At 37.0% G+C, this 22,432-nt stretch overlaps 1 protein-coding gene across 4 annotated transcripts in view; it reads right to left on the bottom strand.

The window, feature by feature from the left end:
• Positions 1-22,432, bottom strand: part of BTBD9 (BTB domain containing 9) — a 401,355-nt gene that overhangs the window by 370,367 nt on the left and 8,556 nt on the right. For 2 of the 4 annotated variants that reach the window (XR_014250710.1, XM_082412537.1), the window contains exon 2: positions 2,770-2,919. The exons of the other annotated variants lie outside the window; for them this stretch is intronic. Coding sequence is in view for 1 of the 2 variants with exons in the window: in XM_082412537.1 (XP_082268663.1) it covers positions 2,770-2,796 (27 nt within the window). In the remaining variant the exon portion in view is untranslated. The remainder of the gene's footprint in view (positions 1-2,769; positions 2,920-22,432) is intronic. 4 annotated transcript variants of the gene reach the window in all.

The raw sequence follows: 22,432 nt of genomic DNA, 5'->3' as shown, positions 1-22,432 counted from the left end.
CCTGACACGAAGATGTGACCACATTCACACACTCAAAAATCAGTATACATGAAAAAAAAAAGCCTGTGTATAATATTGGAAAAGAGAATTAAGCAGAAGGATTCATGACAAAGTTGGTCAATTCCAAGAAAGAAATCTGAATATTAGGAAGAATAACTATCATCAAATTAAAAGGTTAAAGGAGAAAAAAATCATATAATTAGCTCATAAAAGCTAAAATTCCTTTTATTTTAAAAGTTTTAATTGAATAGGAATAAAAGAATACTTCCTAAAATTTATACACACATACACAGCCTAACTACAACAGATATAAGCATCTAGTTAATAATAAAACAGTAGAAACATCCCTAGAAAGTTCAGAAATAAGATAAGGATGTCTATTCATCACTATTAACATTTTTCAGGAACAAAAGACAATACAATTAAGAAAACCAAGTTAAAGGTAAATGGCTTAGGAAACAAACAGGCAAAATAATCACTATTTGCTGATAATCTCATTGCCCACATGAAAAATCCATGAGAATCAACTGAAAAAATATGAGAAAATAAGGAAGGTTCACTAAGGTGACCACATAAAATTATTACAGTTGACCCTTGAACATGGGTTTGAACTGCAGAGTCCACTCACACTCGGATTTTTTCAATAGTAGATGCTACAGTATTACACGATCCACAACTGTGGATCCTCACATGCGGAGGAAATGCGGATACAGAGGAACCTCAGACACGGAAGGCCGACTCTTACATTCAAATTTTCAACTGTGCGGAGGGTAGGCCCCCCAACCACTGAGTTGTTCAAGGGTCAACTGTATATGAAAATATATAGTATCCTTTCATGCCCAAAACAACCAGCTAGAAAATATGAGGGAAATGACCTGCAATCTATAATTGCAAAACATAAGCAATACCTAGGAATAAACTCAGAAAACATGTAAAGGAAGTTATAAAACTCTTCTGAGGGACTTAAGAAAAACAAATGAAGAGACATACACTGTTTGGAGATGTTGTAAAGAGACCAATCATCTCTAAATCACCATGTGAAAAAAGCATATTTGGTATTTTATTGTACTTTATATTGTGAACAAAAATAATGCTTTAGGAACTTCCGTGGTGGTCCAGTGGCTAAGGCTCTGTGCTCCCAATGCAGGGGGACCGGGGTCAATCCCTCGTCAGGGAACTAGATCCCACATGCCACAACTAAAAGTTCCCATGCCACAACTAAATATCCCGCATGTGGCAACGAAGATCCCGCATGCCACAACTAAGACCCGGTGCAGCCAAATAAATAAATAAATAAACATTAAAAAAACAAAAACAAAAAACAATGCTTTAGCAACAGAAAGCAAAATTCAACAAAACATTCTTGGTAGGGATACACAGTTAAAAACAGTAATTTGACAAATGGGCACACATATTAGAACACTGAGAAGGAAAAATGAGGATTTTATATTTACCAAGAAGTTTGTAAAGCTGAGAGACACAGTTCTAATTAACACAGGAATTAAAAGTAATCCTGATGAGAATTACAACAGAGTTTTTAAAGTAAACTGGGGTAAAGAAGTTCATCTGAAAGAATAAATATGTGATTTCATATATATTCTAAAAAAAAAAGAACAATGAGAAGAGGCCAGTTTATTGGATGAGAAAGCAAATCATAAATTAGAACAATTAAAACAATGTCATATTAGAGAGATATATCACTGAAATACATATTAGTCCAGAAATAAACCCAAGTATACACAAGAATTCAGTATAATATATTTAAATGTAGCATTTCAATTCAGTGGGAGAAAATATGAATTTTTTTAATAAAAAATGTTGGCTGGCCATTCTGAAAAAAGTAAGCTGGATATTCATACAAGAGCACAAAAATAAATACACAAGAATGTCAACTTCAGCACTTTCTGTAACAGTAAAAAATTGAAAAAACTTAAAGGTCCATTTAATGGGAATTGGATAAACAAATAATGGTAAGCCTCTACAATGGAATATTATACAATGATTTTAAAAGAATAAAGTTGAATACCTTATTGACATTGAAAAAAATTTAAATATATGTATTTACATGCAAAAAGGCAAGCTGCAAAACAATGTTATAATAAAATCTTATTTTGTTAAATACATAGAAAGCAAACACCAAATTGTTAACAAGGGTTAACCCAATGGATTAGGGCTGTGGGAAAAATTTTACATAGTGTACTACATATTTCTGTAATGTTTAAAATTTTTATAACAAGAATGTTTTATTGTAATAAAACTATACACAAATATTTCAATAACTTTGGCCACTAAAATTACAAATTAAATTAGTTTTTGTATGAGACAGCAAGTGTTTTAATTTGCCACATCCAGTAGTACCTGATGTAGTGACTAAGACAGAATGGTAAGCAGAAGGACTATATATTACGTCCATAGTTAAAAATTAATTAACAACTTGAAGTCAAGGACAAAAAATTCATTACACTAAGACAGGCAAAAAGTAATGAATATCTGATAACCTGGGTAGCATGGCCTACTAGGACAGTCTATCTGATACATCCCAACTAAAGATCTTCACCTTACGAGATTTTCAGTATGACTTTTTCTAAATTTATAGGAGATTTTCTCAGATGCAAACAAAGTGCTCTGAGATTTGCTCCTGTTGACAGTCCCAGAGTCTAAACTTGCTGACATTCACAGGATAGGGCAAGGGTAATCTTTTTATTCAAGCTGCTCCTTCAAGGTAAGAGGAAAGAGAAGGGTAGGAAGGCAGGGGGAGCAGGGACTTACTCTGAGAGAGGAAATGGTACCATTCATGATACCATATACAATTATTAGTTGAGGGTTCTGAGACTTCCTATGAATTTATTTACCAGGGATGGTGGTACAGAAACTACACTTTTTTTTGTGGTTGGTTAACTCTCCTGGATTCAAATGCATCTGGGAAAAAAAAAAAAAAAAGACTAAAGCCACAGTACTAAAATTCTCAGGGTTATTGACTATTTACTATGCTATAAGAAACCCACGTCCATTTGTTCTAACCAAAATAGTAAACAATGTCCATCAATAAAGTGAGAATACCGTATGCAGTTCACAATGTTGTAATGCTATAATTGCCTTATTCAAAAAACCAAGCTGACCTAAACATCAATTTCTTTACTTAAAGCTCACTTCCAGCAGAACTGTTTACAAACTTTTCTTTAACAAGAGCTTACTATATTTTTTAGAATTAAAGTTCACTCTCCAGAGCTTAATCAGGAAATAGACAAAAGGCAAAGTTCCATCAGGTGGAGACGCGAAAGAGTCCTTGAATGTTGTATAAGTCTCCCCTGGGAAACCCTCTCCACCCCCCCATATTTCCTGACTGAAAGAACTTTATGGGAAAAAAGACATTCTGCTCTTTAATTGCAAAATATAAATGATCTTTCTCTTGAGGAAAGAGATGGCATTTATAAGCATATGGTTTAGCAATTTCTTCCTGCTCTTAGTACCCATGTGGTGTGTAACTTGAAGTAGTAATCCTTAAACTTTAAATTAATATCGCTTGGGGAAATAAATGATGTCCTGCCTGCATCTTAAACACTCACAAAAAATCACATTCTACTTTCTCATTGGAAGGATGCCTCACTTCTTTTGATATATACTCTACCCCTGTCATCCAAAAGTCTGAATAAACAGGTGTAGACTGACCATACTAGCAGGTGTAACCTTGATTCTGATATTTTGCAAATCCAATTCTAAACCTTGCAGAAGAGTAGTATCACCAGGCAGTAAAGTGCTACAGTAAGAAGAGTTCATGGGCATTTTCTGGTCTTGGGATTCCTGAAATCCCTTTTCTCTGGGAAAGATTAAATGATTTCTAACATCCAGTCCAGCTCCAAATTCTTGTCGTTCTATGATTTTATATGTTTGTAAACAAATGTTTATAGATATACTCAACTTGGAACACTAAGGAACTGTACCATAAAAATATTTGATGAGATTATTTTATAGAGAGTGTATGTAACTCCATTTACCAATTACCACATTGATTCTCCACTTCTTGGCCAAAGGACAAACTAGTTTCTGAATCTATATATAATTCATTCGATAAGAGATTTATTGAGCTCTCTCTACAATACAGGCCCAGTGCTAGGTGATAGAAACACAAAGATTAGTAAAGGATAAAGTTGCTCACTGTCCACTGAGGAAGGTAGGGCTAGATGACAAATAATGTCAAATCTAGAACTAGCAGGCCATGATTTTATGATTTGTAGAAAGTCAAATACAGTAATCTTCCATAAGTACCATACCAAAACAACTACAAAAAATTATGTTATACTCTTGTATCAGAATAAGAGTTAATATTCAAATAATTAGCAAATTGCTCTCTAAAATGGGGTACTCACATCCTAGGGAGAGTTGAATACAAACCATAGGAATTTGGGAAGAAAATCTTAACACTTATATTGATATATATTTTTAACCTAGAAAAATGAGAAAAAAGGCAGTGTCCTCCTTTGTTCAAGGGAAGTATCAGGTTTACCTGGGCCTGCTTACTTGAATTTACCAAAGGTTATATAGTCTAAATTAAATTATTGCTCACAAAATGACAAGAGAATTTAAAAAGTTTCCTGCAAGGAAACCACTGATTGAAGATAATGTAACATTGCCAACACAAGCAGACAACAAGAAAATGGCCATTATGACAACTCTACCCCTAGTAATCTGATTTTACAAGAAGGTGACCCCTCCCCCAGTAAGTCCTAGAGATCTAATACACAGTATAGTGACTATAGACAACAGTACTGTATTATAATCAAACTTGCTAAGAGACTAGAACTTGATTATTCCAACTACTAGAAAGAAATAATTATGTAACATGATAGAGATCCTAATTATTGTACAATGGCAATGACATTATAACATATAAATGTAGCAAATTAACATGTTGTACACCTTGAATTTACACAGTTATACGTCAAACATATTTCAATAAAAAACTGACCCCCAAATTTGAAATTATCAAGGTCATTTGAAACATACACTATTATTAACAATGACCCTCCATATTAAAGGCATTAAAATGACTTAAGACTATAGTACAAAGCTACAGTAACCAAAACAGTACAGTACTGGCACAAAAATAGAAATATAGATCAATGAAACAGGATAGAAAGCCCAGAAATAAACCCACGCACCTATGGTCAATTAATCTACGACACAGGAAGCAAAACTATACAACAAAGAAAAGACAGTCCCTTCAATAAGTGGTTCTGAGAAAATTGGACAGCTACCTGTAAAAGAATGAAATTAGAACATTCTCTAACACCATACACAAAAATAAACTCAGGATCAAAGACCTAAATGTAAGGCCAGACACTATAAAACTCTTAGAGGAAAACATAGGCGGAACACTCTGACATAAATCACAGCAAGATTCTTTTTGACCCACCTCCTAGAGAAATGGAAATAAAAACAAAAATAAACAAATGGGACCTAATGAAACTTAAAAGCTTTTGCACAGCAAAGGAAACCATAAAAAAAAAAAGACAACCTACAGAATAGGAGAAAATATTTGCAAATGAAGCAACCGACAAGGGATTAATCTCCAAAATATACAAACAGCTCATGTAGCTCTATGTCAAAAAAACAGCTCAATCAAAAAATGGGCAGAAGACCTAAGTAGACATTTCTCCAAAGAAGACATACAGATGGCCAAAGAGCACATGAAAAGATGCTCTAAATCACTAATTAACAGAGAAATACAAATCAAAACTACAATCAGAATGGCCATCATCAAAAAGTCTACAAACAATAAATGCTGGAGAGGGTGTGGAGAAAAGGGAACCCTCCTACACTGTTGGTAAGAATGTAAATTGGTACAACCACTATGGAGAGCAGTATGGAGGTTCCTTAAAAAACTAAAAATAGAACTACTATATGATCCAGCAATACCACTCCTGGGCATATATCTGGAGAAAACCATACTTCAAAAAGATACATGCACCCCAATGTTCACTGCAGCACTATTTACAATAACCAAGACATGGAAGAAACCTAAATGTCCATCAACAGAGAAATGGATAAAGAAGATGTGGTACATACATATTGTACAATGGAATATTACTCAGCCTTAAAAAAGAACGAAATAATGCCATTTGCAGCAACATGGATGGACCTAGAGATTATCATACTAAGTGAAGTAAGTCAGACAGTGAAAGACAAATATATGATACCACTCATATGTGGAATCTAATTTTTTAAAAAATGATACAAATGAGCTTATTTACAAAACAGAAACAGACTCACAGATTTTGAAAACAAACTTATGGTTATCAAAGGGGAAACACGTGGGGGTGGGGATAAATTAGGAGCTTGGGATTAACATACACACACTACTATACATAAAATAGATAACCAACAAGGACCTACTGCATAGCACAGGGAACTCTGCTCAATATTCTGTAATAACCTAGAATCTGAAAGAGAATGAATATATGTATATGTATAACTAAAGCACTTTGCTGTACACCTGAAACTAACACAACATTGTAAATCAACTATACTCCTATAAATTTTTTTTTTTTAAGGCAGAAGCTTAAAACAAAGTAACAATCTAGTAGCATATTAACCATTTTGCAATAGGGACACAGAAAGTACTTCTCACCTAATAATAATGGTTATTATTATTGAGGACTTAATTATAAGCTAGGCAGAGTCCTAAGCATTTTACACACACCACCTTACCTAGAATTCAAACAAGTGGATTAGGTAGGTACTTTTTTTATCCTATTTAACAAATAGGAAATTGAGGGACAGACAAGATTAGGCAACTAGTCCAAGGACACAGACAATAAATGGCAGATTTAAACCAACATCTGGCAAGGTCCTGAACTTATAAGAGCTACGCTGTAGTGATATGGAAGAAGTCAAAAATGAGTCTCACTTTGACTCCTAGACCTGCCAACTAGCTCCTCACACCAGCAGTTCTCAAACTTTTTTTTAAACACCCTATTCAGACCCGGTAAATATGCCATGGGTGATAAAAAAGGAGATGTCACTTTTCAATCCAACTTTTGGAGATTACATACACATCTGCTTTACTAATATGGGGAGAATAATTCACATTTTAACTACAATGTAGTTAAAACTCTAGTTACTGAAAAATTACAGACCAAGAATATTATTAATACAAATACGCATCAATATACACTATAGGGTTAGCTGAACAAGCTGTAACAAATTAAATTGATAATGATAAGGCTAAACAGCAATTTATAATTAAAAAAAAAAACAAGAACAGAAACAACTGAAAAACACAACCAACTCAACATAACAGTGATATGTATCTTTCCAAAAACATAAAATAATTCTAACTTACACATGTTCATATGTGGAATAGGAGTTTTGCAATGCTGCATCAGACTGCTTAGTAGCCAGACTTCTTAGTAGAACACTAAATCAGAATCCTTTATAAACTCTAGTATTATGCAAACATGGATTTATGAATGCCACATCTTACATATTCTTAATGCTTCACTTCTATGGTTATTAGCAAGTTGCCAAAGGATATATATAAATGAAAGACTATGACATCACCTGACATCTGCCATTATTTTTTGATCAGGGCCTACCAGTGACCTTGGGCCATCTTTTGAGAAGTGTTTTCCTAGACTAGGCAATGCTCCTGGCTTAGTTTGGCAATGACATCTAATTCTGGGGTGGCTGGGAGAAGCTATTCTATTATTCCATCACAAAATATCTGAGACTCCCAAGGCAAAAACAGCCCAATATTTAATTTGTAGTATTATTTTTATTTTCTATTCATTACTTCTTCAGTTTCTCTGGATCCAATCTCTAATTAAAACAATCCTTCCCAAACACCGGCAAACAAACAAAACCGTTCAAATCAGGTACGCTAGAACAAAATAAGTATCAAATGACCGAAGAGAGTTTCATTCTATTATATTTTAAAGTTTCCCCAAATATTGAAGCTTGCTTCTTCTTTCTTCCCTACAGAGTACCTTCTTGAGCTTATGCTTCAGAAAGGGATAAGGTACAGAAACCTATCACCAGATTTTATTAACCCATTTCCCAAAGACCTACGTTATCCAGCCACAATCTTCCCTCAGTCTCTCAGCTCTTGTTTGTGCCACTGTGTAACTCCCTATAAGTCAACCCTCTATACGATGGGATCACTTTTGTAAATGACAAGTCACAGACTGCAACTCTAAGAATGGCTATCACTTATAGATCTTAGAGTTTATATAACTATCCTTTTTTGGGTTATCAGCCTTACTGGTCCCAAGTCTATTGAAAATTATATGAACTGTACACTGAGAGCAGAAAAATATACGCCCCAAGAGCCAAAAAACAATGAAAAAGTCATGATGAGTACAGAGGTTATTAGTTGTAATAATATTTGAAAATACAGGACAGCCATTTCTTTTTAATTTCTTCAGTGGCAACTTATGGGCCTGTAATATTCTTGCCCAGATTTAAATTATATGATATTTTCCTAATTAATAAAGGTTATTATAGCGTGAACTCCCATTAAAGCAGTGGAATCATCAATTGCAACAATTTAATTTCTTTGTAGCAAAGCTACTGTGAACGTTTGCATTATTGTCTGCATAAAGGAAATTGGCTTTTCATTTGTAGATGTTATAAAAATGTTCTACTGTGCATACTTTGATGCAGTTTGTTAAACCCTGCTATCTTGGCTATTTTCTGTGAAATAAAAAAAGATCAGTTCTGAGAAATTAGTCCACCTAAAATCCTGATTTATAAATTTATTTGTTGCCACTCTAGCATATAATCTAAAGGAAATGTTCACAAATTATACTAGTCGTCCTTTTGTTCTTTTTTTTCCCCTATATAATCCCTTCCCTTGGTTTTATGAGCATTGTTTTTATTCCTCCAACATACCATTCTCTACTGCAATGAAAAGAAAGAATAAAACTCAGAGGTAATTATCCTCACGTAGTTTAGCAGTTACAGTTCAAATTGAGAGCCACTGACCCAAATTTATGGCCAAGGCCAAATCTACAGCCAAATTCAAATCTATAGTGTGTATGTAGAATAAGGGGATGAACAGCATGTGTCAAGCAAATAACTTTCATTTCAGGAACAAAATCTTAGGCAAAAAGTTCAAGAAGTCCACATCTCTTAAGATGAGGAAAATGGACTTTTCCTGTAAAACTGTCATCCTTCATGTTCCAAACTAATCTTACCCCAAATCTTCCATAAACCTCCATGAATATGCAAATATGTGGCCTGCCTATATGTGCACTCTTCCAGTGCACATATAAACTTCACCGACACTGTGTAAGAATAAAATCCATTAAAAAAGAGAATAATGTACATTTTTTTCCTTCTGTTTTAGAACAAAAACTCTAAAGAGTAACGGATGGGCTTTCTGTATTCTGTGCACTAATACCCCCAAGATGCTACTGAATAATTAATGAGCTTATGATTAGACTGCTATCCTCAGTTCCAAATATTCATGGACCAAATTTAATTCACATCTAATACTGAATTCTATCTCTTTTATCATGATCAAACTATGCATCAAGGCTGATCTCTTTTCCTTAGAATTTCATACGCTGATTCTTTACCTAAAGTTATCATCTTGATATGTGACCAGCTCAGCTACAGCACCAATTTGGGATGTAACTGACACAAATTCTCATAGCCCATCAAGAAAAGATACCAGGACCATGCCTTTATAAGAGAAACAAGCCTCCAATGCAGACACCTTAGCAATAAATATATTGACACAAGAGGAGGAGATTCCACTTATACTTTATAAGTAGACTACATTCTTTATGTTATTTTTAAGAGAAAAAAATAAACTGTAATTAATAAAATTTTTAATGTTATTAAGTTGGAGTTCATTTGGTTTAAATGTCATCACATTATTTGACATAAAATGATCAAATGTAGCAGAAATGCTATAATAGACCAATGCCTGCAGTCTATTTCCTTCTCCAAGCTTATAAAAGAAGAAGCTTATGTTTTACTTGGCCAACAGGGTAGGGTCAGCTGCCGATGAGGAAGATTCATAAAATACTTCCTTTGCTGTGCTGTACCTATGGGGAAATCTAAAGTAACGCATACACCCTGTGGATAAGGAGGGCTTTAAATAATGGAAGGAGGTAGCTTCTTAAGGATATTAAATGAAAGATGTTCCATGTAGACATGATGGCAAAGGCAGGAGTCTCAGGGCACTATCAGAAAATGTGAAACTGAAACAGAAGTTTGTTTTGAGTAACAACAGAAAAGAAACAGAAACAAACAGTATGGCAGAACCTTGCACTATAAAATGTGTCTAAACTAAGATGCCTCCAAGAGAACACAGAATCAGAAACTGGGAAGTACTCATAGTTCTGCTGGGTAAGATCTGGACAAATCATTTCAAGTCTCTGAGATTCATTTTCTACCTTAGAAAAGGGGTGGAAGGGGTTGGGCCACATTCTGTGGTCCCTTTAAGTTCTAAATCTCTATAACTAAATCATATATGTAGGAAAACAATGATCTCATACTGCTGTTGGAAATATAAACTGGTTCAGCTTTTTAGAGGTTAGTTTAGCAGAATCTGTCAAATTTTTAAATATACATTTCCTATAATCCAGTAATTCTGCTTTTAGGATTATTAATTCAGCATTGCTTGTAATAGCAGAAAGTGGGGGGGGGGGGTGGAAAATAAATTACAGTGCATCCATACTATGCAGCAGCCATTAATAAGAAGGGAATAGATCTGAAAGTTCTGACCTAAGCTCCAAAACACAGTTAAGTGCAGAGAGCAGGCCTCAGTTCAATAGGATCCAACTATGTAAATATAAATATATGTAAGTGTGTTTATATATTTAAGAAGGCACTTAAATATCTACTGAACTAATTAAGTAAATACGTACATGGAAAAAAGGACTGCAAGGCCACACATCCACTGTTAACAGTAGTAACCTCCAGGGAGGGGGGTGGGAGTGAGGGGATAGAAGGGAGTGAATGGGAAGGTTTATGTTTAAACTCAATGTACTTCTGAAGTGTTTCCTTCTTTTAAAACAAGAATTGATTTATCTTTTATTTAAATGATATTTTAAAAATTTTTAAGAAGTGGAAACTTTAAAAAGTGCTGAAATATTTATCAAAAGGAGGCTTTTTTTTTTTCCCCCCCAAACAAAAGGATGAATACACTGATATAGATGATCTCTGACTTGCTGTACTTTCCTGAGAAGCACTTCGAGGAGAAATGAGCAACTACTGATGGGAATAGAGTTTTAGTAAAAAACAGATTTTTAATAGTTAAAAATAGCCAAAACAAATTCCTGGAGGATGGTTACTAGGTCTTTCTCCCTGGTGTCCCACAAGGACAGCATTCAATAAACAAATAATACATTGAAATGAAATGATCTAAGTATAGGTTGGAGATACAAACGTGGGACTCCATGTCGCTCTCAGGAATTGATTATAAAAATACATGTGCTCAGGGACTTCCCCGGTGGTCCAGTGGTAAAGAAACCGCCTTCCAATGCAGGGGACGTGGGTTCGATCCCTGGTCGAGGAACTAAGACCCCACATGCCACGGGGCAACTAAGCCTGTGTGCCACAACTACTGAACCTGCACTCCTCAACTAGACAGCCTGAGTGCTGCAAACTACAGAGCCCACGTGCTCTGGAGCCCACGCCCCAGAACTAGAGAGAGGGGGGAAAAAAAACCCGCATGCTACAACTAGAGAGAAGCCCACGCGCCGCAGTGAAAGATCCCGCATGCCGCAACTAAGACTTGATGCAGCCATTAATTAATTAATTAATTAATTAATTACATGTGCTCATCTTAAAAATATCTCTCAACTGTTTATAACCAAATGTTTTCATCAAGAAGTTCTCCCTCCCCGTAATATTCAGCACGTATTTGGTTTCCAAATTTTCACTTTACTAATCAAGGTTACACCCCTGTATCACACTCTGCATGATGTTTCTCACATTTTCCAAATATTTTTAAACTTACAATACCACTTAATTATTATGCGGCACCTTTCTTGGTGTTCTCTTGCTAAGTGTCTAGTGATTTATTAAGGTTTTTCAACTGTAAATTCTGCAAATACTTCAGAAATGTAAACAAACATTAACAACAGTATAATCCTGAGAGTCAACATTCTGGTAAAACTCTTTGATATATCCCTATTCTATTTTTCCATTCACAAAAATATAAAACTCCTGATGTGCTTTTAGACAGTACACAGCTCTGCATTTTCAGAACAGAGGAAGGATAGGGCTGTTCATTCTTTCTACACGCCAATGTTATTTAGCTTGTTAGGATAAGCCTGTGTTACTTTTTCTAAGGGGAAGGACCCAGGGAAAGCAAGTGTCTAAGAATGGAAGTTCATGAAGGAACGATTCAAATAGCTCAGTTCTAGGTATATTTGCTTCTCAGCTAATATTCAACTGAACAAACAATTGGGTGAATGCTTACTATGAGCCTAGCTACAGGGCAAAGAAAGTAACAGGTGATGAGCATTACCCATAAATATAAACTTAAAGAGTTAATTACTCTTCTCCTTGTGCTGAAACAGCTGTAACTTAAAGAGATCACACAGCAAATGATCACTACAGTTTCCTCTCCAATCTCACCCCCTCCCCAATGAACAAAAGATGACATTCCAAAAGCAAGTAATGTATAAGCCTTATCATTCTTACCTCTTTCCCACAGAAACAATGTTGCAATATCTGGTGGCCAGCCACAAACGCCTCTTTATTTCCAAAAGTGCTTAAGGACTGGACTACTATGAAAACTAACCATGATGAGTAACACTACAGAAAAATGCTGAGTCTCAACGTGGGAAGAAAAAAAAGATACCTCACTTAGCTTCAGGGCAATGGGAGAGAAAACTCTTCTCCACTCGCCCCTGCTCACTAGATCAGACCCAGGAATTACCACTCTGCCTTCTTCAGTTTGCCTCATCTGTGGATTTTCAGCAGGTTTTTTCTCTCTCTGGCTCCACTAAGCAGAACAGTCAGAATTTTCGTTCCCTCTCCTGCCCCTTTGGAGTTGCACAGGCCAAAATGGTAGCCAGTCATCATATGTGGCTATTGAGCCCTTGAAAATGAGGCTAGTCCAAACTGATACATGCTATAAAATACACATTGTATTTCAAAGACTTATGAAAATATCTCATTTATTTTTTCACACTGAGATGTTGAAATGACAATATTTTAGATATATTGGGCTTAATAAAAATATTTCTAAATTAATTTTACCTGTTTTTCTTTCCTTCATCATGGCTACCAGAAAATTTTGAATTACAAACATGGCTTGCATTTATAGCTCACATTATATTTCTATCGGACAGCACTGCTTATAAATTGTCTTAAGAAAGGCAGTAAAGAGTATCCAAAGTCACACTGCTTGAGTTCAAATCTTGGCACCACCATTTATTACTGTGTAATCCTTGACACATTATTTAACCTTTTTTCTAAGCCTCCATGTTCTCTTCTGTGAAATGTGGTAGTACTAAAATGCTACCTCAGAGGACTGTTGGTAGAATTAAATGAGGTAAAACAATTACTATGGTGCCCGACACAAAATATTCAATAAATATTAACCACTACTATCACTGCACAACTATACTGTTGTTATTATTCGTTGCTAGTACATGATGAAGAAAAGAACAAAGATACAGTGGGTAGAAAAAAAGACAGAAAGAGGGTACAAACACAGTCTAGAGAGAATTCTGAGTTTCTCTTCCAAAGACACAGCCCAGGTGCAGACCTGCAATACTCAATGGCAGCATCTGAGTATTTCCAGTATTTCCAGTATTTCCATATAAATATGTCAGAGGATGTGGAAATACATAGTTAAAGGGCACTGCGCCTCCTGTAGCAGTGTGAAGAATCTTACCTTGGATGCCCGGAGACAGACTTGCTGACAAGGTATCAGCAAGGTATCCTCTTTGGCTACTGGTAACCTCATTTTTAAATGAGAAGAAAGGGCTAAAGTTCTCTGAAGTCCCTGCCAGCTATGAATACTCTTCTCCCCTCTTTCCAAAAGGGCTGCAGAGCAAGAATGGCTACATCAGAGGTCCACCACCATCACCATAAAAACATCCAATTTAAGCACAGACGCTGCCTTACCACCACTTGTCCAGTCTATAGAGAAAGCCAGGGATTTGGAATTGTTGGCTCTTCTGAGATTTCATCGTCTTCTCTAATATGAACAAGCTTTTACTACTGGAACTTCTTATATTCCCCTCGTCTGGCTAAATTTGCCTGTTCTTTCAAGGCTCGGAACAGACCTCACACCCTTCAGCAAGAGCCTTCGCTGACATTGCCAATCTACGTCAGGTGCCCCTTTTATACGATTTGGAATCAGCTTCTGTTTCCCTCTATCACTGCCCCCATCAACAATGCCCTGTGATTTTGTTATTGATCTGTCTTGTTGGTAAGCAAACTTCCAGAAAGCAATAACATAAATTCATTCAACAAGTACTGAATGAATGTCATACTCATCTTTACACTCCCAGAACCTAATACAGTTTCTAGCATATTTAAGCCCTCAAAATTAACCCAAAAAGGCCATATAGATATTAACGGCTCTCTTCTTTGAATTCCAGACCTCTATATCCCACTGCCTACTTTATATCTCTGCTTGGTTACCTCAAAGGTACTTCAAAACTCACTTCGTACTCTCTACGTCCTCTCTGCCACTAAAAAGCCTGCCCTCCTACAATGTTCCCCAGCTCAGTGAATCCAGTTATGGAAACCAGAATGACACCTGCTTCAACCTTACACCCATACCTAATTCATCATCAAGTCTTTTAATGTTACGTCCTAAATGAGCTCTCAAATCAATTTACTTCTTGGCAACTTCTATGCTACCATTCTAGTCCTCACCACCATCTCCCTTTTTTCACCCCAAGCTGTCCTCCACACAGCAGCCAGACTGAATGTCACATTATAAGACTGATTATGAACTCTTTCCCTCAACCCCTCCATGACTCTCACCCCCACTTAAATACCTTCAGTGGCTTGCCAAGCCTCTTAACGTAAGAGAACAGGAAAAACATTTAACTAGGCCTTCGAGGCTTGTGGAATCTGGCTCCAATCTGACTCCATTTCCCCTTATGTTCCCTGGCACTTGACAAGCTCTCTCATGCCACAGAGTTTTGACATAATTTGTTCCCTTGCTTGGGACCCCTTCCTCTTTTCACCTTCCATCCTCCAGGTGCAACTCAGGTGCCATTTCCTCAGACAGCCTTCCCTGACCTCAGGCTCGCCAGGATACCTTATCATCTGCATTTATATTACTGTATTCATTTCCTTCACAGAATTCACCTATTTGTATTTATCCATCTCCCCCACCCCCAGAGGCCCTTTCTCAATACAAATTTTTTGAAAATGTAAATCAGATCAGTCACTCCATTGCTTAAAACCCTTTAATGCCTTCCTATCTTTGAATAAAAATCATACCCTTTCCAAACCCTCTGACACTGTTGGTGGGAATGTAAGTTGGTGCAGTCACTATGGTGAACAGTGTAGAGGTTCCTCAGAAAACTAAAAATAGAATTACCATTTGAAAAAAAAAAAGGGACTTCCCTGGCGGTCCAGTGGTTAAGACTGCGCTTCCACTGCAGGGTGCACAGGTTTGATCCCTGGTCAGGGAACTAAGATCCCACATGCCACAGGGTGCAGCCAAAAAAAAAAGAAAAAACAAGAATTACCATATGATCCAGCAACTCCTGGGCATATACCTGGACAAAACTATAATTCAAAAGAATACATGCACCCCTATGTTCATAGCAGCACTATTCACAATAGCCAACACATGGAAACAACCTAAATGTCCACTGACAGATGAATAAAGATACGGTACATACACACAATGGAATACTACTCAGCCATAAAAAAGAACAAAATAATGCCATTTGCAGCAACATGGATGCAACTAGAGATTATAATACTAAGTGAAGTAAGTCAGAAAGAGAAAGACAAATACCATACGATATCACTTATATGTGGAATTTAAAATATGACACAAATGAACCTATCTACGAAACAGAAACAGACTCACAGACATAGAGAACAGACTTGTGGTTGCCAAGGGGGAGGGGGATTGGAGGAGGGAAGGACTGGGAGTGTGGGATTAGCAGATGTAAACTATTATATATAGGATGGATAAACAAAAAGGTCCTACTGTATAGCACAGGGAACTATATTCAATATCCTGTGATAAACCATAATGGAAAAGAATATTAAAAAAAAGAATGTCTATATGTGCATAACTGAGTCCCTTTGCTGTACAGCAGAGATTGGCACAACATTGTAAATCAACTATACTTCAATAAAAAAATTATATAAAAATATGTAATATAAAAAAAAATCATACCCTTTCCAAAGCCTACAGGGTTCTGTATGAGCTGTCACCCAATCACCTCCCCGAACTCATATCCTACTCCTCTCTTTACATTCTGCTCCAGCCACGCTGGCCTTGCTGTTCCTTAAACACAGACGAGCTTACCTGAACTCAGGCCCTTATAATTACCTTCCCTCTGCCTTTCGGAATATTTTGTTCTCAGAGTCCCCACTACTGGCTACTCATCATTCAGGTCTCTGCTCCCTCACCACCCTACCTAAAAGAATACCACCCCACACACACACTTCTCACCCGCTACTCCATTTTATTATCTTCATCATTAGGTATTTATCATTAGAAGATAAGCTCCATGGGCAGTTCATCTCAGTGCCTAGAAAAGTACCTGGCACACAGTAGGTACTCAATATCTATATGAATGCTTAAAGTAGCTAGTGTGGTCCTGTTTCAAATAACTGAACTCCACTGACATATACAAGAGATACAGGTATGAAGATGTGATACTAGTAGTTGTGGTAGGCAGAATTCTAAGATGCCCCCACCCCCCATTCTCCTCCCTCTCCCCTGTGTACGTGCCCTGTATAATCCCCTCCTGAGTATAGGCGGCACATGTGAATATGGGATAGTCAATCATGTGATTAGGCTACCTTATATGACACTGTTATAGTCAACTGGAGAGATTCTCCTGCTGCCTTTGAAGAAGTAAGATGCCAGGTTGTGAGTAGGACCATGTAGTTAGAACCTGAGGGTGGCCTCTAGGAGCTGAGAGGGACCCCCAGCTGACAGCCAGCAAGAAAATGAGGATCTCAGTTACATGATCACAAGGAATCGAATTCTGCCAACAACTAATGAGCTTGGTAGAGGACCCCAAGCCTCAGATGAGATCACAGCCCCTGCAAACCCCTTGACTTCAGCCTAGTAAGACCCAGAGCAAAGAATACTGCTATATCATGCTGGACTTCTGACCTACAGAAATGATCATGAAGGGCTGTTGTTTTAAGCTGTAAGTTTGTGGCACATCAACAGATGACTAATGCAGTGGCCGTCAACCCTATCAGTCCCAATGCTCACTTTTTATAACAAAAATTTTGTCATGCTACCTAATGTTCTTTAATAGAATTCATAGATTTAGAACCTACTAATCACTTATAAAAATACATTAGCTATAAGGGAGAAATTTTTAAATAATTTATAATAAAATAATATGCATCTCAACCAAATTAGAAAATAAAACTGCCCCTATAAATTTTCATAATGCCCTCTGAGGAGACAGTCCATAACCATAACCTCTGCTTGCCAGGATCAGTGTACCTAGAACACACTGGCTCGAAATTGGGAGAATATTTAATTTTAAAATGCTTATTACTTGCTAATCTTGTTTCTTTATAAATCAGGTTGTAAAGGATGTCTTTGAAAATCACACTAGCATTATATTTTTGTTCTAACCATTTTCCAAAATGGATTTAAGAAGGTTTGAAAGCCTCATAATTTCCTTTTTTCCCTCCTCCTCCTCAATTATTTAGTACTCACTGGGCATGTGATACTGTTACTTGAAATTAATTTTCACAATTAAATAGACTTTTAAAGCTTCTAATTAATTTCCCAACTCTCGTTTTTCAGATGTGAACAGATAATCACCATCATCTAGCGGCTCATTATACACACTATAAAATATTTCACCCCAGCTGTGAAGCTGGCCATAGTAAATATGTTTTGTTGCCTTAATCAAGATTTATGATAAGATAATAATGTAATTTTTAAAGGCCACATGCCAGAGTACCTCCTAAATTAATAAAAATACTTAGCACTTAACCTATAACACACTTTAAAATCATCACACAGTCTTGCAGGTAGCTATGTGCCCATGTGCCCGGGGCTAGTAACAACTGATGGAGAGCATGTCACCGAGCCCATTTACTTGATTTATTTTGCAGTAGCCTTCTAAGGCCACGTACGTAATGGGTACTCACTGTGTGATGGGAAAATAAATTATTTAGTGTGGACAACCTGACAGTGTTACTGTTAAGTTATTAATTCACTGAGAAAGGGAAATTCCCTTAACAGCCTTTTTTCATGCCCTAACAGCAACACTATTAGTAACTATTTACAGATTCCTAGAACCCTAGAGCTGGGAAGGACTTAAGGATAATAACCACAGTTTTTTACAAATGAGGAAACTGAGAAACTTGTCCAAGCTTACAGCCATCAGTGGCCGAACCTAGGATAAGGGGAGATAAGGCTATGGGTTGTCAATCTCCTCATTCAGAAAATGGGGATAGCCACACCCCTGGTAGGGTGGTTATGAAGATGCAATGAAATAACAGGACATAGTACATGCTTGACACTTAACAGCTACTCCGTAACTATCATTTTCCTCCCCAGGGTTTCCTCCACCAATTTCTCCCATCACTTTTTTTTTTTTTTAACCAAAATATCGTTCAGGATGATGCACATTGGTGATGATTTCCTGAGGTATACTGCATTGACATGCAAATTAGAGCAAACTGAAGGACTCACTGGGAGGCTAGAGGAAGCAGCTGACTCCCATTCTCAGGAGTAAAGTCTACATCCCCCAAAGGTTTCAAAGATTTTCAATTTGTTGGACTGAGCCCACATCAGCTTTGCCAAGGTTGACAGTATGCAGAGTTTAGGGCCAGTTTTTCAACGCTGTGCTTCACACATACTTTCTAATCCCTCTCTAGTATTTATTCAAATTTTTCATAAGATTATCTATACCCCTGGCCTCCTCTTTCTAACCTCCAATTCACTCCTGAATCCACTGAAGTCTCACTATCAGCCCACCACTCCACTGAAACCACTCTTACCAAGGTCATAACCTCTTGACTGGAATACCCAAGATTCGCTTTTCCATCCTTACCTTCCTGGATCTCTCTGAAACATGGACACACCCTTCTTGAAACTCTACTCCCTTAGTCTCTGTGACAGTGTACTCTCCTGGTTCTCCTTTTACCTCCATGTGTCTATTCTTTCACTAATGTCTCTTTAAGAGTTGTGTTTCCCAGGGCTGTGACTTCCTGGTGAGTTTATTTATCTATCCTCCCAGTTTCAGCTACCTCCTACTAACTTCCAAATCTCTATCTCTAGCCCAGGCCACTCCTGTGAATCTCAGATTCATTTGAACAGATTCATATGCCTGCAATATGATTCCACTGCATGTCCCTACTGGCACCTCAAATCAACATACTCAACACCGAACTAATCTCTTAATGCATATCCTCCTCCACTGTCCTTTATCTTAATATGTGGTATCATCAAACAGCAATCCATGCTAAAAACCTGTAAGACTTCCTTGACTCCTTCCTCTCCCTGATCCCACCATATCTAATCAATTGGTTAGATCTCCTAATTTTACCTCCTAAATATTCCTCTAATTCATCCCTCCTATGCCTATCTAGTAACTCCTATTCTTGTTCAGGTTTCAATCATCTCTTACCTGAAATACTTCAACAGCTTCTGTCCCCCTCAATTCCATCTCCACTCAGCTTACAGAATAATCAATTTAATAAATATATAATCACACTACTCCCCTGCTTAACACTTTTAAAATAATACTCCAATTAAAAGGCTCTGGAGTCAGATCTCTGCAATTTGGAATCCACTCTCTGCACTCATTAGACATGGCCTTGAACAAGTTACTTAATTTCTCTGCACCTCCATATTTTTATTTGTGAATATCCCAGAGGATTAAATGAGATAATAACTATAAAGCACTTAATACAGTTCCCGGCATATAGTAAGTGCTTAACAAATGGTAGTTATTAGTGATCATATTATTAATAAAATCACACTGATTGTATTATGGTCATTGGGCTGGTATACAAGTTCATGGAGCACACACAGCCCTTCTTGAATTGACCTGTGCTTACACTCTAGCCTCCTCCCTAAGGACGCCCTGCCTCTCACTTTGTGCTTCAGCAACATCGAACTTTGTAACCACTTACTGTGACACATTTAGCCATCTCTCTGCCCAAAATACATTTTCCTTGCATAAGTAAGGTCTTTTTCTTTAGGCCTAATGAGGTGTCACCCTCACCAGGAAGCCTTCTTTGAACATCAGAGCTTATTAAGGTGTCTCCTCAGAAGTATTAGACAGACAGATAGATGAAAGGAAGCTCCCTGGGAATCTCCTCCCCAGCTCCACCTGAATTAGGTCAATTCTTACCACAAAGGAGTCACAACATATTCAAATTTAACTTATGAATTCAACTATGTATATAGAAGGAGGAGTGAGAAATAGTGAGAGCTCGCCATCACTCCACTCAATGACTATATGCTCCTTGCTATAATCAAGCCTGAAACAGAAGGTACGAGTGATTTCATACATTGCTCAACCACTGACAGATAAGTGGAGGCAGCAAACAATTAATTGAAGGCTCTAGAGAAGCACTGGTAACAGAGAGGTAGAGAGGTAGTAGAATAGTTACCCTGCCTTAGGAGAATTAACCATTAACCCTTCCTTTAAAAACTCTCAACAGGTGATTTCCACATGTCAAAAGAGTTTAATAACCACTGAAATAAATAGTACATACTTACTTCAGTAGTTAACAAAGTGTACATTCGTTAAGGTTTAGATGATTAAACCTTTAATGGAGGTATGACAGAACGTAGAGAGAGCAAAGAAATCAATGAAAACAATACAAATGCACACAAGATTATTACTACTACACAATAGCAAAGTAAGTATCTGAGAGAACTTTACCAAACCACCAATTACATAACTGCAAACATAGCTTCATAGTGGAGGCTTGAGGCAGGCCAGGAAATACTTAGTAATGGTGGCACTCATGAAGTGAGGTGTTAAGCCAAATTAGGGGTGTCAAATAAAACTTCTAGTAAAATTAAATTCTCCTAATCCAAACTAGCTTATGTTGTTTGGGGTGTGCATGTATTAAGAAAACCATGACATGGCACTTTGTAGGCATTAAAGGATCTCCTAAAGAAAATTTTGACATTACTTGATTTTTGCACTGTTTTGACTTTAGAATATAACCACTAACCCCACTCTGACCCCCAACTATATGACTCCACTATAGTCTCTTGCTAATGCCACTATCTGTAAGAACAAATAACCCATTCTGCTGGTAACTGGAGCCATGGGTTTCCATTTGACTCCCCAACTTAACTAGTTCCACAGCCAGCATTAAAAACAGGAACACTGGCACCCAGCTTCCCAAGGAGAGGGCTGTCTAGTTCTGCTCCATCTAGCACAGATGAGGGCCCTATGAGAAAATCACATGCAGTGAGGAAAGCAAGCCAACGCAAGTTCCCTTAGGGGAACTTAAACTTAGCTCTCCTTTAGGAAATTACCCAATAACCTGTTACTCTTCATCTGATATCATTTCTACTCCTTCTCCACTAGGCCATAAACTCCTTGAGGACAGGGACCAGGTCATAATGTTTGATGGAAAAATTATCAAAACTGTCTCATCCACTAATCTCATTGGCAAGTAATCACAAAGTACTGCTTCAGGCTAGCACAGACTTTTCTAGAGATTAAAACTATTGAAAACAAGCATGAGCAAATAAAATGTCCATCAAAAAGGGACTTGTTATAGTACATCTGTTAAAAGGGCATTTTTTTAAAAAAGTAAAATCATGCAAATATAAAACATGTCAAAGATTTTATTTATCTCATTAATTAATGAAGCAGCCAGTAAGAAAATATAATCAGTTCCAAGGAGAAGTCAAAGAACACACATACATATATATAGGCTACCTGGAATGCTGAAATTGCTTTACAAATAAATGCTGCAAAACTGCTCGATATCCCCAGGACAACGTTCAGTTGCATTCCACTCAACAAAATCCATTTGCATTTCTATGGACAAGAATCATCTGCAGTACTCTGTTTCCTACAATTTACAGAGTTATGAAATAGCTCAAAGACAATGACAGGTTCAGAGAACCTGGAAGAGTGCACTAGATAGGACAGTCGGTAATCTTTTACGTCCATTTCATAGTCTCTCACAATTTTTCCTGACAACATCCATACAATGGAATATTATGCAGCTGGCTATAGAGAATGAGGCAGCCTTTTCATGTACTGACATGGAATAGCCTTCAGGATATAATGAAAAATAA

This window comes from Balaenoptera physalus (genome assembly GCF_965194825.1).
Source record: "Balaenoptera physalus genome assembly, chromosome: 11".
Classification (NCBI taxonomy): Eukaryota; Metazoa; Chordata; class Mammalia; order Artiodactyla; family Balaenopteridae; genus Balaenoptera; species Balaenoptera physalus.
This window is presented reverse-complemented; position numbering and strand designations above follow the sequence as displayed.